General features: G+C 40.1%; 1 protein-coding gene across 1 annotated transcript in view; it reads right to left on the bottom strand.

The window, feature by feature from the left end:
- Positions 1 to 6,100: 6,100 nt before the first annotated feature.
- The window catches only part of LOC134379162 (eukaryotic translation initiation factor 1-like), a 31,756-nt gene continuing 18,059 nt past the window's right edge, over positions 6,101 to 19,797 (bottom strand). The window contains exon 2 of the mRNA XM_063098365.1: positions 6,101 to 6,531. Within this exon, the coding sequence (XP_062954435.1) occupies positions 6,101 to 6,531 (431 nt within the window). The remainder of the gene's footprint in view (positions 6,532 to 19,797) is intronic.

The following is a 19,797-nucleotide window of genomic DNA, read 5'->3' as shown; positions in this document are numbered from 1 at the left end:
ATACCTAACTTATAGAGTGTCTTCATCATGAATGAGTGTTGAATTTTATCAAATGCTTTTTCAGCATCTATAGAGATGATCATATGGTCCTTGTGTTTGAGTTTATTAATATGGTGTATCACATTTATTGATTTGCGTATGTTGAACCAACCTTGCATCCCTGGGATGAATCCCACTTGATCGTGGTGAATAATTTTACGTATGTGTTGCTGTATTCTGTTTGCTAGTATTTTAGTGAGGATTTTTGCATCTATATTCATCAAGGATATCGGCCTGTAGTTTTCTTTTTTTGGTTATATTTTTACCTGGTTTTGGTATCAGGATGATGTTTGCTTCATAGAATGAGTTTGGGAGATTTGCATCTGTTTCAATCTTTTGGAATAGTTTGTAAAGAATCGGTGAAAATTCCTCTTTGAATGTTTGGTAAAATTCTGCTGTGAATCCATCTGGTCCTGGGCTTTTCTTTGTTGGGAGCCTTCTGATAACAGCTTCAATCTCCTTTATTGTTATTGGTCTGTTCAGATTTTCTACATCTTCATGGTTCAGTTTTGGGAGCTTGTGTGTGTCCAGAAATTTATCCATTTCCTCCAGATTTTCAAACTTGTTGGCGTATAGTTGTTTATAGTAGTCTCGAATGATTCCTTGTATTTCAGATGAATCAGTTGTAATATCACCTTTTTCATTTCTAATTTTTGTTATTTGAATCTTCGCTCTCCTTTTTTTTTTTGTTAGCCATGCTAATGGTTTGTCAATTTTATTTATCTTTTCAAAAAACCAACTTTTTGATTCGTTGATCTTTTGTATTGTTTTTTGGGTTTCAATTTCATTAAGTTCTGCTCTGATCTTAATGATTTCTTTCTGTCTGCTAACTTTAGGTTTGGATTGTTCTTGTTTTCCTAGATCTTTAATGTAAAGTGTTAGGTTGTTCACTTGCCATTTTTCCATTCTTCTGAGGTGAGTATTTAATGCAATAAATTTCCCCCTTAATACTGCTTTTGCAGTATCCCACAGGTTTTGGTATGATGTATCATTATTTTCATTAGTTTCAATAAATTTTTTGATTTCCTGCTTGATTTCTTCTTGGACCCATATGTCATTAAGTAGAATGCTGTTTAATTTCCATGTGTTTGTATAGTTTCCAGAATTTCGTTTGTTATTGATTTCTAGTTTTAATCCATTGTGGTCTGAGAAAATACATGGGATAATTCCAATTTTTTTGAATTTGTTGAGACTTGATTTGTGACCTAACATGTGATCTATCCTGGAGAATGATCCATGTGCTGATGAGAAGAATGAATATTCTGAGGTTGTTGGGTGGAATGTTCTGTAGATATCTGCCAATTCCAATTGGTCTAGAGTATTGTTTAGATCTTGGGTTTCTCTGCCGATTTTTTGCCTAGATGATCTGTCCAATATTGACAGTGGGGTGTTCAGGTCCCCTGCTATTATAGTATTAGTGTCTATTTCATTCTTTAGGTCTAATAGAGTTTGTTTTATAAATCTGGCTGCTCCAACATTGGGTGCGTACATATTTATGATTGTTATGTTTTCTTGATGCATCAGTCCTTTTATTATTAAGTAGTGTCCCTCATTGTCTCTTTTTTGTGGTTTTTAGTTTAAAGTCGACTTTGTCAGATATAAGAATAGCTACTCCAGCTCGTTTTTCTTTTCTGTTTGCATGGTAAATCTTTTCCCATCCTTTCACTCTTAGTCTATGTGAGTCTCTATGGGTGAGGTGGTTCTCTTGAAGGCAGCATATAGTTGGGTCCTCCTTTTTAATCCAGTCACCCAGTTCATGTCTTTTGATTGGGGAACTTAAGCCTTTTACATTAAGAGTTGTTATTGAAAGGTGTTGATTTATTCCTAGCATTTTATTGATTGTTGTTTGGTTGTCTTAGGTGTCTTTTGTTCCTTGCTTTCTGATTTACTGTTTGTTTTTTGTGTTTGTTGGCTCCTTAGGTTGTAGATAGCCTTTTTGTTTGTTTGTTTTCTCTTCTTGAATGCCATTTTTATTATACTAGTGGGTTTAGATTTTTCTTGGGTTTTTATGGCAGTGGTAGTTATTTTTCAGGAACCAATCCCAGTACTCCCTTGAGAATTTCTTGTAAGGTTGGTTGTGTGGTAGTGATCTCCCGCAGTTTTTGTTTGTCTGAGAAATATACTATTTGTCCTTCATTTCAGAAGGATAGCCTTGCAGGGTAGAGTATTCTTGGCTCCAATCTCTGTCTTTTAGTATTTTGAATATATCATCCCATTCCTTTCTGGCTTTTAGGGTTTGTGATGAAAAGTCTGATGTTAGCCTGATTGGGGCTCCCTTATAGGTAATTTGATGCTTCGCTCTTGCAGCTTTTAAGATTCTGTCTTTGTCACTGAGTTTTGCCAATTTGACTATAACATGTCTTGGAGAAGACCTTTTTGGGTTGAATACATTTGGAGATCGTTGAGCTTCTTGGATCTGAAGATCTGTGATTTTTTCTATACCTGGGAAGTTTTCTGCCACTATTTTGTTGAATATGTTTTCAATGCAATCTCCCTTTTCCTCCCCTTCTGTTATACCCATGACTCGGATATTTGAGCGCTTAAGGTTGTCTGATATCTCTCTCAGATTTTCTTCAATGCCTTTGATTCTTTTTTCTTTTTCTTTTTTTTTTTTTTTTGTCTGCTTGTGTTATTTCAAACAACCCATTTTCAAGTTCAAAGGTTCTCTCTTCAACTTCCACAAGCCTGCTGGTTAAACTCTCCATTGTGTTTTTTATTTCGCTGAATAACTTCTTCAGTTCAGCAAGTTCTGCTACATTTTTTTTCAGGGCATTGATTTCCTTGTACATTTCCTCTTTCAGGTCCTGTATAGTTTTCCTCTTTTCATCATGATGTCTAGCTGAGTTTTCTTGTATCTCATTCAGTTTCCTTAGAATTATCACTCGAAATTCCTTGTCAGTCATTTCAAGGGCTTCTTGTTCTATAGGATCTAGAGCTTGAGATTTATTATCTTTTGGTGGTGTACTTTCTTGATTTTTTATATTTCTGGTATCTTTTCTTTGATGTTTATTCATTGCGGCAGGGAGTTTCACAGTCCACAGATCAGATGGAATGAGCAGAGTATCTTCTGTTCCACTGGGCAGTCTGATGAACACAGCAGGCAGACCGGCTCTCTTAGGGCAAGTTGGTGGGAGCAGCTGGCTGGTAAATGTCCTTCAGTCAGGTCAGATCCCGAGGAGGAGTTGGGTGGGAGGGTGTGCAAATGCAGTCCTTGGGGTCCTGGGGCTTTGGCTTGAGGAGATATTGTTGGGGCGCCTGGGTCTGGAAGGCCCTGATATTCGGTTGAGTAGGGGCCACTGCTGCCGCCGCCACTGCTGCCGCCACCGGGTGAGGAGGTGGTACCGCTGCTGCTGCCTCCGCCGCTCCAGTGCCGGTCCGGTTCCTGCTGCAGCCTCTGAGCCTTTCACGGCAATATCCTCATGGGCCGGTGGTGGGGGGTCTTTGTCCCCCTCCCCGGGGGGAAGGGGCGCCCTTCTCGGGAGCAGGGCTCAGGCGATCAAGAATTATCTGCTTTAATAGACAGATATGTAAATATGTGTAAGCTATTTCAGATCGCTGACTTTTTATTTTCTCATGATTCTGGGACAGCTGCATCTGGCATTGGCCTCAGGCTGCTTCTACTCATGGCGGAAAGTGGCAGGCAGCTGGTGGGTACAAGCAGATCACATTGCAACTGGAAGCAAGAGCTTATGAATATTTTAAAAGCCTGATATTTCTTTTGGTTTCAGACCTTTCTCTGTATTCTAATTTTATCTTCTTGGGTGTTTTTTAAAATTTTGTTCAAAGTTCTCATTTTCTTGCCTCTATCGTAGGCACCTTTTCTAATGGACTCAGTCCTTCTCTATACTGCTACTGTGTTTTCTTAAATGTCTTGCACACTTTTCCTGGTGGCTCATATCAGAGGATTAGGATTTGGGGGCATCCGGGAAGATCCAGCTGTCCAGGTCTCTGGGCTAGAAGTTTTCCTTTCACTATCAGGTCTGTTTACAATGCTTGAGTCCAGTTCTTTAATGCCAGGACTTTCCTCACTTTTGATTTTTTATAAAGGTGTATCTCTTCATCAACTGCATTTCAGTTTCAAAATAAAATTTGCCAGAATTATTTTAAACTCAACTTGATGCTTGATTTACATACAACTAATTATTAGTCTTCTGTGGCTCAGCTTCTCAGTTCTTAATATCTTAATTCTTATACCTTACTTAAGCAACTAATACTTCTCTGTAAGTAATTTGTTTTTTCAAGAAGGATACATGGGTGCCGTACTTTATGAGCCCATCTTTCACAGTTACATGAAGGCACATTTCCTGCATTTAACTTTCTCTGGTTTCCAACTTTTCACCTCATTGTTCTGTATATAGTGATCCATTTAATTAAGGGATTCAGTGTTTCTGAGAAGTTTAAGGTCAGCTTATTTTTGTTCCTGTGAAAATACATTACTTTGGGGTTATGGATTTGTAGGAAGAGACGAAACTACAACTACTGTAAAGTTATATTCTGGACTGTGTTATCTGCGAATACAAGTACATACCAGTTGCTGTTAATTAGGTAAAAGAGTAAGACAGCCATGCAGAGCAGGAGCGATCAGCAAATTTCAGCACTTTCATTTCCCCAGTTTCATCCCCCATCTGATGGGGATGCAGAGCTGGCATCCCTCATCCAGGGTAGGATCTTGCTAGTTTTGAATGTTCAGTCTTGCTTTACGCACTGCTGTTTTAGTTGAGCTTTGAAACAACTTTTCAGAAGATCTTATTCTAACAACTGTTCTTCCATTTGAAGGCATGGTTAAACATTTCATAGTTTCTTGGTTTTGGAACCAAATGCAAAGTCAGCAAGTTTTCAGTCTCACATATAGGAAGAAAGCAGTTAGGGACCAAGTGTCTCTGAACAAACATTTTCTATACCTGAGGACTATTTAACGGATTCATCTAGTGTGTATGACTTTTTTTCTAGATACTTTAAATTATTTATCTCCTTCAAGTATTATAGACTTGTGACCTTTCATAAACTCAACCAGTTGTATTGGCTGCCAGTGTTTTCTAAACGATGGCCACAGATTGGGCAAGAACCATCTGAAACTTTAAAAGTTTACCAAAAGTTTAAGTGTAATAGTTTCTGTAGGTCCATACAATTTTTACAACATTATCTAGGATCAATAAGAAATCATGAAACAACAATATATTTGGGTTAAAACAAAGTTTAGTTGCAATTTTAGGTTCATATGACCCCTTTTTTCCCTTCTGAAAACAAATTTTTGTTTAAATAAGGGTTTAAATACATTACATAACATCGAAACTGAAGGGAAAGAAAAACCAAAAACCAGTTTGTTATTTCATATGGCAGTGGGCAGCTGTTGCTAGTAAGTTGCAAGCTCTACAGCTTGCCACATGACTGATACACCTTACAATTTGTTCCCTTGTCAAAAATTCAACTCTGATATAGGGTTGGCCTCACATTCTGGTGTTTGGACATCCCTTAGCTAGGATGTTTCTGCTCAAAAAGAAGACCCTCGTAGCAAGCCAGATGTCCTATCACCTCAGTAGAGGGAAGGTGGCCTCTCTAAGCTCTGCTGGCCTGGTCAGATTGGAGACACTAGGGATCTTTCTTCTACACCCAAAGGCTCCCTCTAGTGGTAGAGTGCCATTGCTGCCTTACCCCCGCCTCTCCTCTCAGATTCATGCAGGGGTTGTTCAGGTGTGGCATTCTCTTGGGGCAGGGACCTCTACAGAGGGAGAGTCCAGGAGCTTCTTCTGGCCAGACACAGCCATCTGTTACCTTGGGGTTCTGGGCTTGGCTGAAACCTCACACTATTGCTTTGTTTCAGGCTGGACACTGCCAGGTGCCTACTGCTTGACCTCTGTTTAAATGAGGGACTTCAAGACTGGACAACATGGCTCATTTCAGTTTATAGTATGAAGGAGTTACACTAGTCCAAGTAAAAAGCAGACCCCAAATGGTTACATCATACAGTCTGTGAAGTTTTTAAACTTGTGACAAGGGACAGAAGGGAAATTCTACTCATTGCAAGGAAATCCTTGCTTAAGCTTCATTGAGCCACAAGTGCTTAAAGTGCATAAAGCCCATGAACCTTCAGCTGATCATCCTTGGCCAGTCCAGTCTCTTTAAGAAACTGGTGTATGTTCTTGCGCTGGTTACTCTGCAGCTGAATTACTTCTCCATATTCTGGATGCTCAATTACAGTACCATGGCAAACAGATTTCTTCTTAAACTCCTTCACTAGTTTCTTTTTATTATTATCATCAGCAATCCCTTGGACAGTAGTAAGGGTCTTCCTGCCATTTCTTTGTTGAATTCTTATATAGATATAATCCTCAGTGCCAACAGGAAGCAGGTCATCACCCTTCCTTGCATCAGCAAAGGGGCCAAAAGAGTGGAAGTTCTGGATAACAGACAGATGATACAATTCCTTTTCCTCCATGGAAATGGCCAGTGGAAGGCAGTGGCAGGGGAAGGCCGACAGGGTGGGGGACGGAGCTACGGGAAGCACAGGGGCTCGAGAGGGAGGCTGCTGAGTCCTTGGTGGTGGTTCAATGACTGGGGCTCATAAGACTTTTAAATCCCTTCCCACAAATCAATCAGGGTAATATACTTTAGAGTATTTATTATAAAAAGCAAGTACAGAATAGTCATAGAAAGCTTTAGAACAAAAAGTCAAATCTTTGCATGGATTCTAATGTCCTGTGTCTCTATATACAATTTTGCATTATGTGGTAGCTACAAAATCACCACACAGAAGAAAAATGGTCACTTAAAACAAAACAAAAAGCAGAAATCCAAACACACCAACCAGGCTTCGAGAGTTCTGCTTCTATATGGGTCAAGGACTATTGTTTATTCTTAGTTTCCTTTAAGGTCTCAAATAGCCCCTACCTTGAATCCCCAGGAATTTAACTGCTCCACATTTTCTGCCTGGTGACTACTGCTGCATGTCAGTTTGGCGTGTGCATTCAGGTAAGGACATACACCTGGTGGGAGGCTCTGCACTACTGCAACTCCAGGCTGTTGTACTATCACTTCCTTGAAGGGCTGCCAGTTTCCTTGTGGAAAGATTGAGGCGAGGGATCTTGATCACTCCCTCAATCTTCTTTGGAGTTTGGGTAATATTCTCTTGTAGGGTTTGGGTATGCTGAGAAATTCTTCATCTAAGCCAGTACAAGCCCTGCCTCTCCCAGCCTCTCTTCATCTGGTCGCCACTGATTGCAGCTAGTTTTCAGAAGGCTTTGACTCCCCCCACAACCCCATCCCACTTTACACCTTCCAGGTCTACTACTCTGACTCTATGATTGATTTTTTTTAGGGACACTAAAGGCCTCCTCTTCTTTTACTTTATTACTAATTCTTACACCTGACTGTGAGCAGACCTAATTTCTTCTCTGCTCAACATCTGCTATTGAATGTACTCCCCACATCTTCCATAGAATGTGTTTATATTCTCACCTTTTAAGGGAGAGTAGTGAAGAGGGAACTAGATTCCTCCTTCTTAGCTTAGGAGCTATATCCTGAAGTCAAGAATCTAAAGTAAACGGAAAAGGGAGGGAAAACAAATAAGCAAGTTCATCTTGTAACACATATAGCTTTGGAGAAACCAGGAATTTTCTGTTCTTTTCTTTCTTTATTCTCTTTTTTTTTTTTTGGACTGGTAAGGGGATCACAACCCTCAGCACAGTGTGGCTTGCACCATGCTCAGCCAGTGAGTGCACCGGCCATCCCTATATAGGATCCTATATAGGATCCAAACCGCGGCCTCGGCGCTACTAGCGCTGCACCCTCTCGAGTGAGCCACAGGCCGGCCCCTTTCTTCTTGTATGTCTCTAGTCCAGCAAGGTTGAATTTCCTAAAAAATAATTATACTTTAAAGTTTAAGAGCTTTGTTTACACTTTTACCAATAAAAATTTTATATTCAATCACTTTTTATCTTTTAGTTTTTCACCTATAAGGACAAAATTATTTCACAGAACCTGTCCTCTGAACACCAATGAAAAAAAATCACCTAGCTTGAACAAATCACAGAATTCCAGGTTGGTATCTCTCTTTGCTGCCTTGTCTATGGGTAATAGCTCACTTGTTTTAAAATAGTTACCCATAGTAGAAAGTTTACAAAGCTTGATGACTCTAAGTGGGTTGTTGATTGGCAGGATGCCACCCCCACACACAGCACTGTAGGATTAGATCAAGTCCTAAGAGACATTTTGTCAGAAGTGTGGTCTTAACACAAGGCAGGAACAGACGCAGCATATCATCATGCAACTCTCCTTAGTCTCCTGCCCCTGACAGGGCACGTGGAAGCCAGTGTCACAGTACTGGCACTAGCAGTATATTTTATGCCACTGACCTTTTATTTTTTATTTATTTTTATTTTTGTATTTAATTGAAGCATATCGATTGTACATTTTTATGGGGTACAGAGTTATATTTCAATACATATATGCAATGTATAGTGACCAAATCAGTGATGTACTTAGCAAGTTCATCATTGCAAAAATTTATCATTTCTCTGTGATGAGAACATTTAAGCTTCTCTCTTTTAACCATTTGACAACACACAATGAATTACTGTTAATTATAGATGCCTAGCACGACTGCACACCAATAGAACTTACTTTTCCTGTCTGGCTGTAATTTTGTGTCCATTAACCAACCTCTCACTATTTCCCCTCCCCCCTCCTCTTTCCCAGCTCTAGTAGCCCAGTTCTACTCTCTACTTCTGTAAGTCCAACTTATTATTATTATTGCCATTATTTTCTTTAGCTCCTCCATATGTGTCACTGCCGTTTTATATTTGAGACTCACATCACCATTTTGGAAGAATTTACATAAAAAGTACCTATTCTGTGATCACTTAGACTGCTGTTTTGGGGTTATTCTTTATGGGGAGACAAGAGAAGTTGGGAGGCTGATAGAATCATCTGGCAATTGTTGGTGGCTTGAACCAGGATGGTTATAGTAGAAATGATGAGAAGTGGTCTGATTCTAGATATATTTTTAATTAAGAGCCAAGATAATTTACTGATAGATTAGATATGTTGTTGACTGTAAGGTCAAGAATTACTTCAAAGTTTTGGAAAGAGGAATTTCAAGGATAGTGTTTTCATCATCTAGATGTATGGGGAGGAGGAGCTAGGCACATATTACAAGGGGGGTCAGAGGCTTCAGTTTGGACATGTTGACATGTCAGCAATATCCTCTAGACAGCAGGAAATATTAGCTCAGAGTGCAGGGGGGAGAGCAAGGCTGAAGGTATTCACTTAAGACTCATCAGCATATAGATTAATTTAAAGCCATGAGCCAGTAAGAACCCACCTAGGAGTAGTTATAAATAGAGAAGAGAAGCAAGGACTGAGCCTTAGGGCCAGTGAGATGAAAAAGAACCAGTAAGATGGTAAAGACCAGCCTGGGGGTCGGGGGAGAGCAGAACTAAAGAGGGTGGAGATCTGGAGCCAAGCGAAGAAATTGTTTCAAGAAGGGGCTGACAATCCGAGAAGATGAGTCCTGAGAATTTGCTGCTGGGATTAGGAATGCAGAAAAACTTGGTGAAGAACTGTTTTTATGCAGTGTTGATGACACAAGTCTCATTAGAGTGGATTCAGAAGGATGGGGAGACAGGAGTAGGAGACAGGGAGTTTAAATTACTCTTTCAAAGAGGGTGTTTTTTTTTTTTTTCTGGTAAAACGGAGAAATAGGTGACCATTGGAAGGAAAGGTGTGTTAAAATAATTATTCTAATTTGGCAAACATTACTATGTATTTGATTACTGAATGTTTTTAGAAAGGAACCACTGCAGATGCGAGGGAGAGAGGAAGACATGAAGAGATGGGTACGGGCTCAAGTGCAGAGGAGCCCTGTGATGGCAGAGAGTCAATTCATTTGTAGTAACTTACAGTAATAAGAGGGTGGGCCGAATAAGAGGGTGAACAGATGTAGGCTGGTGGGGGCATGTGGAGGTGGGAGTGTGGGCCTTCTCTGATTGCATCACAGTGAAACAGAATGCAAAGTCATTTCCTGGGAGTGAGCATGAGAGAAGGTATCTGAGATTCAAGCTGGGAGGAGGTGTAAAATTTTCATCCCAGAGCGGGGAATGAAAGTAACAGGGAAATGCAACAGGATTCTTGAGCAGTTTTAATGGTCCATACTTGTCATGAATTTAAAACGAGACCAGTGTGTGTTTTCTCCACCGCATTCAGTTGCACGTGTGTAGGGGTGGAGTGAGAGGAAAACTGGATGCAACCAGGGTTCAGGTTTAGCCAGGAAAGTGTGTTACTGGGAGAGAGTTTAAAATAGTGCCAGAAAATATTGGAATCTACACTGAATAAACAGGTGGCGTGAGTAAATGGGCAGTGAAAAGGTGGTAAGAAAAAAAAATGAGTGTTTCATAGGGATTGAAAAATTGTTGCAAAAGGAACACTAGTGGCAATGGGCTGGGAAGACAGGATGTGTGGAACTAATCATTTCGAAGGGCCTTGTTATTGATAATGATGTCCTGGGATATCACCATGGAAGTGTGAGATAAGATGGAGGGAATTACACACTTGTTGGAAGACAGGGATCGATGAACTGAATGTTTGTTACCAGAAGGATCATTTAGTCGGACAATAAAATTACTCAGACTTTTGGCAGAAGTAGCATGGAGAGAGTGACAGTAAGCCAGAAGCTAATATCTTCATGAAATACAGAGAGATGACCTGGGAGTCTGTAGATGTCTGCAGCGGGAGGAAGTGTAGATTGAACAGTGAGCTTTGCAGCTTGCAAGGGGTTGGAGTTTAGGAGGAAGGAGAGACAGTGATCTTTAATGGCAATGAGTGCAAGAGGACGCTTACCCTTTCTCCAGGTCATAGAGGATGAAGGGGTACAGAGATGTAGGAGAGAAAACAGCCACCATAGACAAGGCTGCAGGGAAGGACATATCCTGATGGGAGACAATTTTAGTTAGAACAAAGAGAGGGGCACATTTAGAAAAGAATTTGCAGAAGTAGAATGATGACCATGAGTTTCAGAGGGCACATTTGGAAGAGTTGGGGAGTAAGAGGAGATTGGGAGGTGATGGAGTTTGGATGTGTTGTCCCCTCCAAAACTCATGTGGAAATTTGATCCCCAATGTGGCAGTGTTGGAAACTGATTGAGTCATGGGGGTGGATCCCTCGTGAATGGATTAATGCTCTCCCTAGGGGAGGGGGGATTAATGAGTGAGTTCTCGCTCTATCAGTTCCCAAGAAAGCTTGTTATATATAGGACCCTGGCACCTCCTCTCTCTCTCTCTCTTGCTTCCTCTCGGCATGTGATCTGCTTGTACCCACCGGCTGCCTGCCACTTTCTGCCATGAGTAGAAGCAGCCTGAGGCCCATGCCAGATGCAGCTGTCCCAGAATCGTAAGCCAAATAAACCTCTGTTCTTTATAAACTACCCAGTCCCAGGTAATTCTGTTGTAGCAACACAAACTGACTAATACAGGAGGCAAATTTAGATTAGGAGATGCATACAGTCTGGGGATGAGAATCTGAGCAGTTAGGGATGGGGGGTTGATGGAACCAGGGACAGAGGGCATGATGGGATCACTGCTGATGGCCTTCTTTTGAAAAGTTGGGACCCTCTACCAGTGAGCGCCTACCCTGCTAGGCAGATCTACTTTAAGCTATGACTCCTACCAATATATTTTTAATTCATATGTCATTTTCAGATATTAGATGACTAGATCATTTGCACAGAACTGTTTGCTTAGCTAGGTAATCAAATTAAGATTTATTAACTTTCCATATTACTGTTGTATATTCAATCTGCATAATTTGTACAGATAATAATCATTTTTAGTTAGTGAATTCTTAAAGCTGAATGAAAAGAAACAAAAATACCATTTGCCCAAATCCTTAGATAAGCTTTTCAACTCAATGTCATCGTAAGGTACTTATTTAAACAAGTAAATCTATTTAAGAACAAATTATAACACTTTTAAAAATACTCATACAAACAATGGTGTTTAGTATTCTTTAAGCTGGGCAAGCAGATTATTTCTATCAAAGTGGCCGATGGGGTGTTTCATGGTTCCTTTAATATGTCAACAGTATAAGTGAAAGAAAGAAGGAAAAGGGGGGAAATAGTCGGGGGGGAGGAAGCCTAAGAAGATTTCTAACTTAACTGATGGAATTCATGCACACTCAAATTTCATAGTAAGAAAAAGTCCATCATTCTTACAGTGAAATTTTAAATATAATTCAAATACTGCTTAGTTCAAATAACCTAACAGTTTTAGTTTGTGTTCTGTGATGGAATGAGCCTACATGTCTATTTAAATAAATCTTACACAGACGGTCCACAGTTGCTGACAGAAGTCACAAAAATGATACTAGGTGTATTAGTAGCCTAGGATTGCCACAAGAAATTACCACAAAATTGGTGGTAAAACAACAGAAATTTATTCTCTCACAGTCCTGGAATACAGGAGTCCAAAATGAAGGTGTCGGGATCCTAAGATGGCGGTGGCTGCGGCGGTTGGCGCGGAGTAGCTGAGGTGGAAAAGGCGGCCACTGGGCTTCAGGCAGCCGGGAAACTTGTGGACCTTCCTCTTGCCATCTCGTAAGGGAGAACCACTGCTGGTGGCCGGTCGTGGGGGCTGACTGCCACTTTTCCCTTGGCAGGAGAGGCTGCCTTATTTACAGGCAACAGCTTTGAAGTGTGGAGCAGGAAAAGAACTGTTTCTTAGCTGCAAAAGCGAGTCTCTAAACAGGGAACACGGTACCGGGGCTGCTGTTGACGCTGCCAGGATCCCGAGGCCAGGGCCTCGCTGAAGGCGGCCAGCTGCCCTATTCAGGATTCGAGGTTTCAGGCCGGCACAAAAGAAGATTCCTGGGAGCACCCGAGCCGTGCCGTGGAACTGAGTGAGTGGACAGACTGAGCAGCCCGAGGTGGCGGTGGCCGAAAAAGGGACGGTGATGACTTCCTGTTACTGGGAGGCAGATACCATCTCTGCGGCCACCAGTTCAGAAAAACGCCTAACCGATTTCTGGTTAGGAATACTGTGGTCGGAGAGTTCCCGAGTTCGCTTGAACCTGCCGGAGAGCTGACTGCGGGCGGGCACCGGACTCAGTCGGTGCGGGAGGGATTCAAAGGTGAACTGTGTGCAGCAGGCTCCTCTCCCAAGGAGCTCATGCTCTGGTGTGGGAGATAAGACAAGTACACAAATAATCGCGATTCCAGGAGGAAGATGATAAGTCCTGAGAAAGATCTACACAGTTCTACAAAGGCACCCAGAGTGACCGGTTGTCTGCACCTAGCAGAAACCTGGTAGACTTCCTGGGTGAGGCGGTGCCGAGCAGGGTCTTGAAGGCCCAGCTGATAGACAAGGGTTGCAGAAGACACGTCCCAGCCCAGCCCAGTGCGCACAGAGCAGGGAGACATCTGGCTAGGGAGGCAAAGATTCGACAGAAACCACACACCCTGTGGGGTCACCACTGCGTGATCCAACAGCCTGGGCCAGAGAGCACGGAACAGGGAGAAGTCCTGCACGGGAAGTGGAAGCTCAGCAGAAACCACACACCATGCGGTACCGCCCCATGATCCAGCAGCCCAGCAGAGTCCAAGCTGACCAGAGAGGTGGCTCCCCGGAGAGGCCCAAGACCTGAGGCAACCACACACACAAGGCACTAGAGGCCAACTGAGCAGTCACGGAGAGAGCCATACCAAATTGGCAACCACAGCAACACCTTAGTCAATAGTGTCAAACCGGTGGACTGTGAAACCCCCTGCCACAATGAATAAACATCAAAAAAAAGATACCAGAAATACAAAAAATCAAGAAAGTACACCACCAAAAGTTAATAAATCTCAAACTCTAGATCCTATAGAACAGGAAGCCCTTGAAATGACTGACAAGGAATTTCGAGTGATAATTCTAAGGAAACTGAATGAGATACAAGAAAACTCAGCTAGACATCATGATGAAACGAGGAAAACTATACAGGACCTGAAAGAGGAAATGTACAAGGAAATCAATGTCCTGAAAAAAAATGTAGCAGAACATGTGGAACTGAAGAAGTTACTCAGCAAAATAAAAAAACACAACGGAGAGTTTATTAACCAGCAGGCTTGTCAAAGTTGAAGAGAGAACCTCTGAACTTAAAGATGGGCTGTTTGAAATAACACAAGCAGACAAAAAAAAAAAAAAGAAAGAAAAAAGAATCAAAGACATTGAAGAAAATCTGAGAGAGATATCAGACAACCTTAAGCACTCAAATATCTGAGTCATGGGTATCCCAGAAGGGGAGGAAAACGGAGATTGCATTGAAAACATATTCAACAAAATAGTGGCAGAAAACTTCCCAGGTATAGGAAAAATCACAGATCTTCAGATCCAAGAAGTTCAACGATCTCCAAACGTATTCAACCCAAAAAGGCCCTATCCAAGACATGTTATACTCAAACTGACAAAACTCAGAGACAATCTTAAAAGCTGCAAGAGAGAAGCGTCAAATCACATATAAAGGAGCTGCAATCAGGCTAACATCAGACTTTTCATCACAAACACTAAAAGCTAGAAAGGAATCAGATGATATATTCAAAACACTAAAAGACAAAGACTTCCAGAAAAGAATACTCTACCCTGCAAGGCTATCCTTCCGAAATGAAGGGCAAATTGTATATTTCTCACACAAACAAAAACTGCAGGAGTTCACTACCACAAGACCACCCTTACAAGAAATCCTCAAGGGAGTACAGGGTTTGGTTCCTGAAAAATTACTACCACTGCCATAAAAACCCAAGTAAAAACAAAACCCACTAGTGTACTAAAAATAGCATTCCCGAAGAGAAAACAAACAAACAAAAACGCTATCTACAACCTAAGGAACCAACAAACACAGAAACCAAACACTAAATCAGAAAGCAAGGAACAAAAGACACCTAAGACAACCAAACAACCAAGAAAATGCTAGGAATAAATCAACACCTTTCAATAACAACTCTTAATGTAAAAGGCTTAAGTTCCCCAATCAAAAGACATGAACTGGGTGACTGGATTAAAAAGGAGGACCCAACTATATGCTGCCTACAAGAGACCCACCTCACCCATAAAGATTCACATAGACTAAGAGTGAAAGGATGGAAAAAGATTTACCATGCAAACAGAAAAGAAAAACGAGCTGGAGTAGCTATGCTTATATCTGACAAAGTAGACTTTAAACTAAAAACCATAAAAAGAGACAATGAGGGACAATACTTAATGATAAAAGGACTGATGCATCAAGAAGACATAACAATCATAAATATGTACGCACCCAATGTTGGAGCAGCCAGATTTATAAAACAAACTCTATTAGACCTAAAGAAGGAAATAGACACTAATACCATAATAGCAGGGGACCTGAACACCCCACTGTCAATATTGGACAGATCATCTGGGCAAAGAATCAGCAGAGAAACACAATATCTAAACAAGACTCTAGACCAATTGGAATTGGCAGATATCTACAGAACATTCCACCCAACAACCTCAGAATATTCATTCTCATCAGCACATGGATCATTCTCCTGGATAGATCACATATTAGGTCACAAATCAAGTCTCAACAAATTCAAAAAAATTGGAATTATCCCATGTATTTGCTCAGACCACAATGGATTAAAACTAGAAATCAATAACAAATGAAACTCTGGAAAGTATACAAACACATGGAAATTAAACAGCATTCTACTTAATGACATATGGGTCCAAGAAGAAATCAAGCAGGAAATCAAAAAATTTCTTGAAACTAATGAAAACAATGATACATCATACCAAAACCTGTGGGATACTGCAAAAGCAGTATTAAGGGGGAAATGTATTGCATTAAATGCTCACCTCAGAAGAATGGAATGATGGCAAGTGAACAACCTAATACTTCACCTTAGAGAACTGGAAAAACAAGAACAATCCAAACCTAAAGTTAGCAGACGGAAAGAAATCATTAAGATCAGAGCAGAACTTAATGAAATTGAAACCCAAAAAACAATACAAAAGATCAATGAATCAAAAAGTTGGTTTTTTGAAAAGATAAATAAAATTGACAAACCATTAGCATGGCTAACAAAAAAAAGAAGAGAGAAGACTCAAATAACAAAAATTAGAAATGAAAAAGGCGATATTACAACTGATTCATATGAAATACAAGGAATCATTCGAGACTACTATAAACAACTATATGCCAACAAATTTGAAAATCTGGAGGAAATGGATAAATTTCTGGATACACAAAGCTCCCAAAACTGAACCATGAAGACATAGAAAAATTGAACAGACCAATAACAATAAAGGAGATTGAAGCTGTTATCAGAAGGCTCCCAACAAAGAAAAGCCCAGGACCAGATGGATTCACAGCAGAATTTTACCAAACATTCAAAGAGGAATTGACACTGATTCTTTACAAACTACTCCATAAGATTGAAACAGACGCAAATCTCCCAAACTCATTCTATGAAGCAAACATCATCCTGATACCAAAACCAGGTAAAGATATAACCAAAAAAGAAAACTACAGGCCAATATCCTTGATGAATATAGATGCACAAATCCTCACTAAAATACTAGCAAACAGAATACAGCAACACATACGAAAAATTATTCACCACGATCAAGTGGGATTCATCCCAGGGATGCAAGGTTGGTTCAACATACACAAATCAATAAATGTGATACACTGTATTAATGAAGTCAAACACAAGGACCATATGATCATCTCTATAGATGCTGAAAAAGCATTTGGTAAAATTCACCACTCATTCATGACAAAGATCCTCTGTAAGTTAGATATAGAGGGAAAGTATCTCAACATAATTAAAGCCATATATGACGAACCCACTGCCAATATCATCCTGAATGGGGAAAAGCTGAAAGCTTTTCCTTTAAGAACAGGAACTAGACAAGGATGCCCACTCTCACCACTCCTATTCAAAATAGTGTTGGAAGTACTAGCCTGAGCAATCAGAGAAGAGAAGGAAATAAAAGACATCCAGATTGGACAAGATGAAGTCAAACTGTCCCTGTTTGCAGATGACATGATCCTATATATCAAACAGCCTAAAACCTCTACAAAAAAACTCTTGGAGGTGATAAATGATTTCAACACAGTAGCAGGATACAAAATCAACACACAAAAATCAGTAGCATTTCTGTTCTCCAATAGTGAACATGCAGAACGAGAAATCAAGAAAGTCTGCCCATTTACAATAGCCACTAAAAAAATAAAATACTTAGGAATTGAGTTAACCAAGGAGGTGAAAAATCTCTATCATGAGAACTACAAACCACTGCTGAGAGAAATTAGAGAGGATACAAGAAGATGGAAAGATATCCCATGCTCTTGGATTGGAAGAATCAACATAGTGAAAATGTCCATACTACCCAAAGTGATATACAAATTCAATGCAATTCCCATCAAAATTCCAAAGACATTTTTCTCAGAAATGGAAAGAACTATCCAGACATTTATATGGAATAATAAAAGACCATGCATAGCCAAAGCAATGCTGAGCAAAAAATATAAAGCTGGAGGCATATCACTACCCTACTTTAAGCTGTACTACAAAGCTATAATAACCAAAACAGTATGGTACTGGCATAAAAACAGACACACTGATCAATGGAATAGAATAGAGCATCCAGAAATCAACCCACACACTTACTGCCATCTGATCTTTGACAAAGGCACCATGCCTATTCACTGGGGAAGGGACTGCCTCTTCAGCAAATGGTGCTGGGAGAACTGGATATCCATATGCAGGAGAATGAAACTAGACCTATACCTCTCACCATATACTAAAATCAAGTCAAAATGGATTAAGGATTTAAATATACACCCTGAAACAATAAAACTTCTTAAAGAAAACATAGGAGAAACACTTCAGGAAATAGTACTGGACACAGACTTCATGAATACGACCCCAAAAGCATGGGCAACCAAAGGAAAAATAAGCAAATAGGATTATATCAAACTAAAAAGCTTCTGCACAGCAAAAGAAACAATTAACAGAGTTAAAAGACAACCAACAGAGTGGGAGAAAATATTTGCAAAATATACATCTGACAAAGGATTAATATCCAGAATATATAAGGAACTCAAACAACTTTACAAGAAGAAAACAAGCAACCCAATTAAAAAATGGGCAAAAGAGCTAAGTAGGCATTTCTCTAAGGAAGATATACAAATGGCCAACAGACATATGAAAAAATGCTCAACATCACTCAGCATCCGGGAAATGCAAATCAAAACTACACTGAGATACCATCTCACCCCAGTTAGGATGGCTAAAATCCAAAAGACTCTGAACAGTAAATGCTGGCGAGGTTGCGGAGAAAAAGGAACTCTCATACATTGTTGGTGGGACTGCAAAATGGTGCAGCCTCTATGGAAAATGGTATGGAGGTTCCTCAAACAATTGCAGATAGATCTACCATATGACCCAGCTATTCCACTGTTGGGAATATACCCAGAGGAATGGAAATCATCAAGTCGAAGGTATACCTGTTCCCCAATGTTCATTGCAGCACTCTTTACAATAGCCAAGAGTTGGAACTAGCCCAAATGTCCATCATCGGATGAGTGGATACGGAAAATGTGGTTCATCTACACAATGGAATACTACTCAGCTATAAAAACGAATGAAATACTTCCATTTGCAACAACATGGATGGACCTTGAGAGAATTATATTAAGTGAAACAGGTCAGGCACAGAAAGAGAAATACTACATGTTCTCACTTATTGGTGGGAGCTAAAAATAAATAAATAAATTCACACACACACACACACACACCAAAAAAAAAAAAAAAAAAAAAAAACGGGGGCGGGCGAAGATATAACAACTACAATTTCTTGAAGTTGATACGAAAAGCAAACTGAAAGGACATTGTTGGGTGGGAGGGAGGAGAGAGAGGAGGGAGGGTGGTTTTGGTGATGGGCCACAATAATCAACCTCATTGTATATTTACAAAATATATTTAAAAAAAAAAAAAAGAAGAATTTCTAGAACAATATTGATAATAGTGGTAAGAGTCATCCTTGCCTTACGTTTACCTTAAATTACTATTCAGGCTTTAATACTGATTCCACATTTTTCTTGGGACAAGTTCATGACTCAAATAATTCTACATTTTTCACTCAGTACTAAAGCACTTACAGCCTTTCTTTCTTTGTAGGCTTTGTTTTTAATATTCATAATAAGATATAACCAAACGTCTCAGCAAAACAGAAAGAAAGGCTTGCGTTGTCTTTCTATATTTTCAGATTTACTTAGCTTCCACTTCTTCATGCTGAGATATTTTTGTTTTTCAGTCATCTAGAGTCCATTTCCTCTTGAAATCCAATTAGCTTTGAGAATTTTCTCATTCCAACTAGTTGTAGTCTCTTGGAACTACATGAAAGAGACTAGCCCCTGCTTCTTCAACTAAACAGACGAGGGGATAACTCAAGCAAAAATCTTTAGGTCTTTCTCTAGAATTTGAATCCTTAGCAATGGGGAAAAGACAGTGTGATCTTTAGCAGAATCATTAGCACAAAACAATGAAAACACGTGGGTTTCCATGCCATGCATGTGGAAGATCATGACCAGACTGCTGTTGGTACTATCAGCGTTCTTGCTTCCTGGAACTTCCTGCCTGCCTGTCCATTTCTCAACTGAGTTATTCAGCATCTTATGAATTTCATGAGCCCCAGATAGCCTTCTGCTGAGTTCCCTCTGAAAACAGTTTTTGCTTGCATCCACAGGAAGGACTTAACTTGA

This window comes from Cynocephalus volans, chromosome 5 (genome assembly GCF_027409185.1).
Source record: "Cynocephalus volans isolate mCynVol1 chromosome 5, mCynVol1.pri, whole genome shotgun sequence".
Classification (NCBI taxonomy): domain Eukaryota; kingdom Metazoa; phylum Chordata; class Mammalia; order Dermoptera; family Cynocephalidae; genus Cynocephalus; species Cynocephalus volans.
Note: the sequence above shows the minus strand (reverse complement) of the source record. Positions and strands in the feature narration are given on the sequence as shown.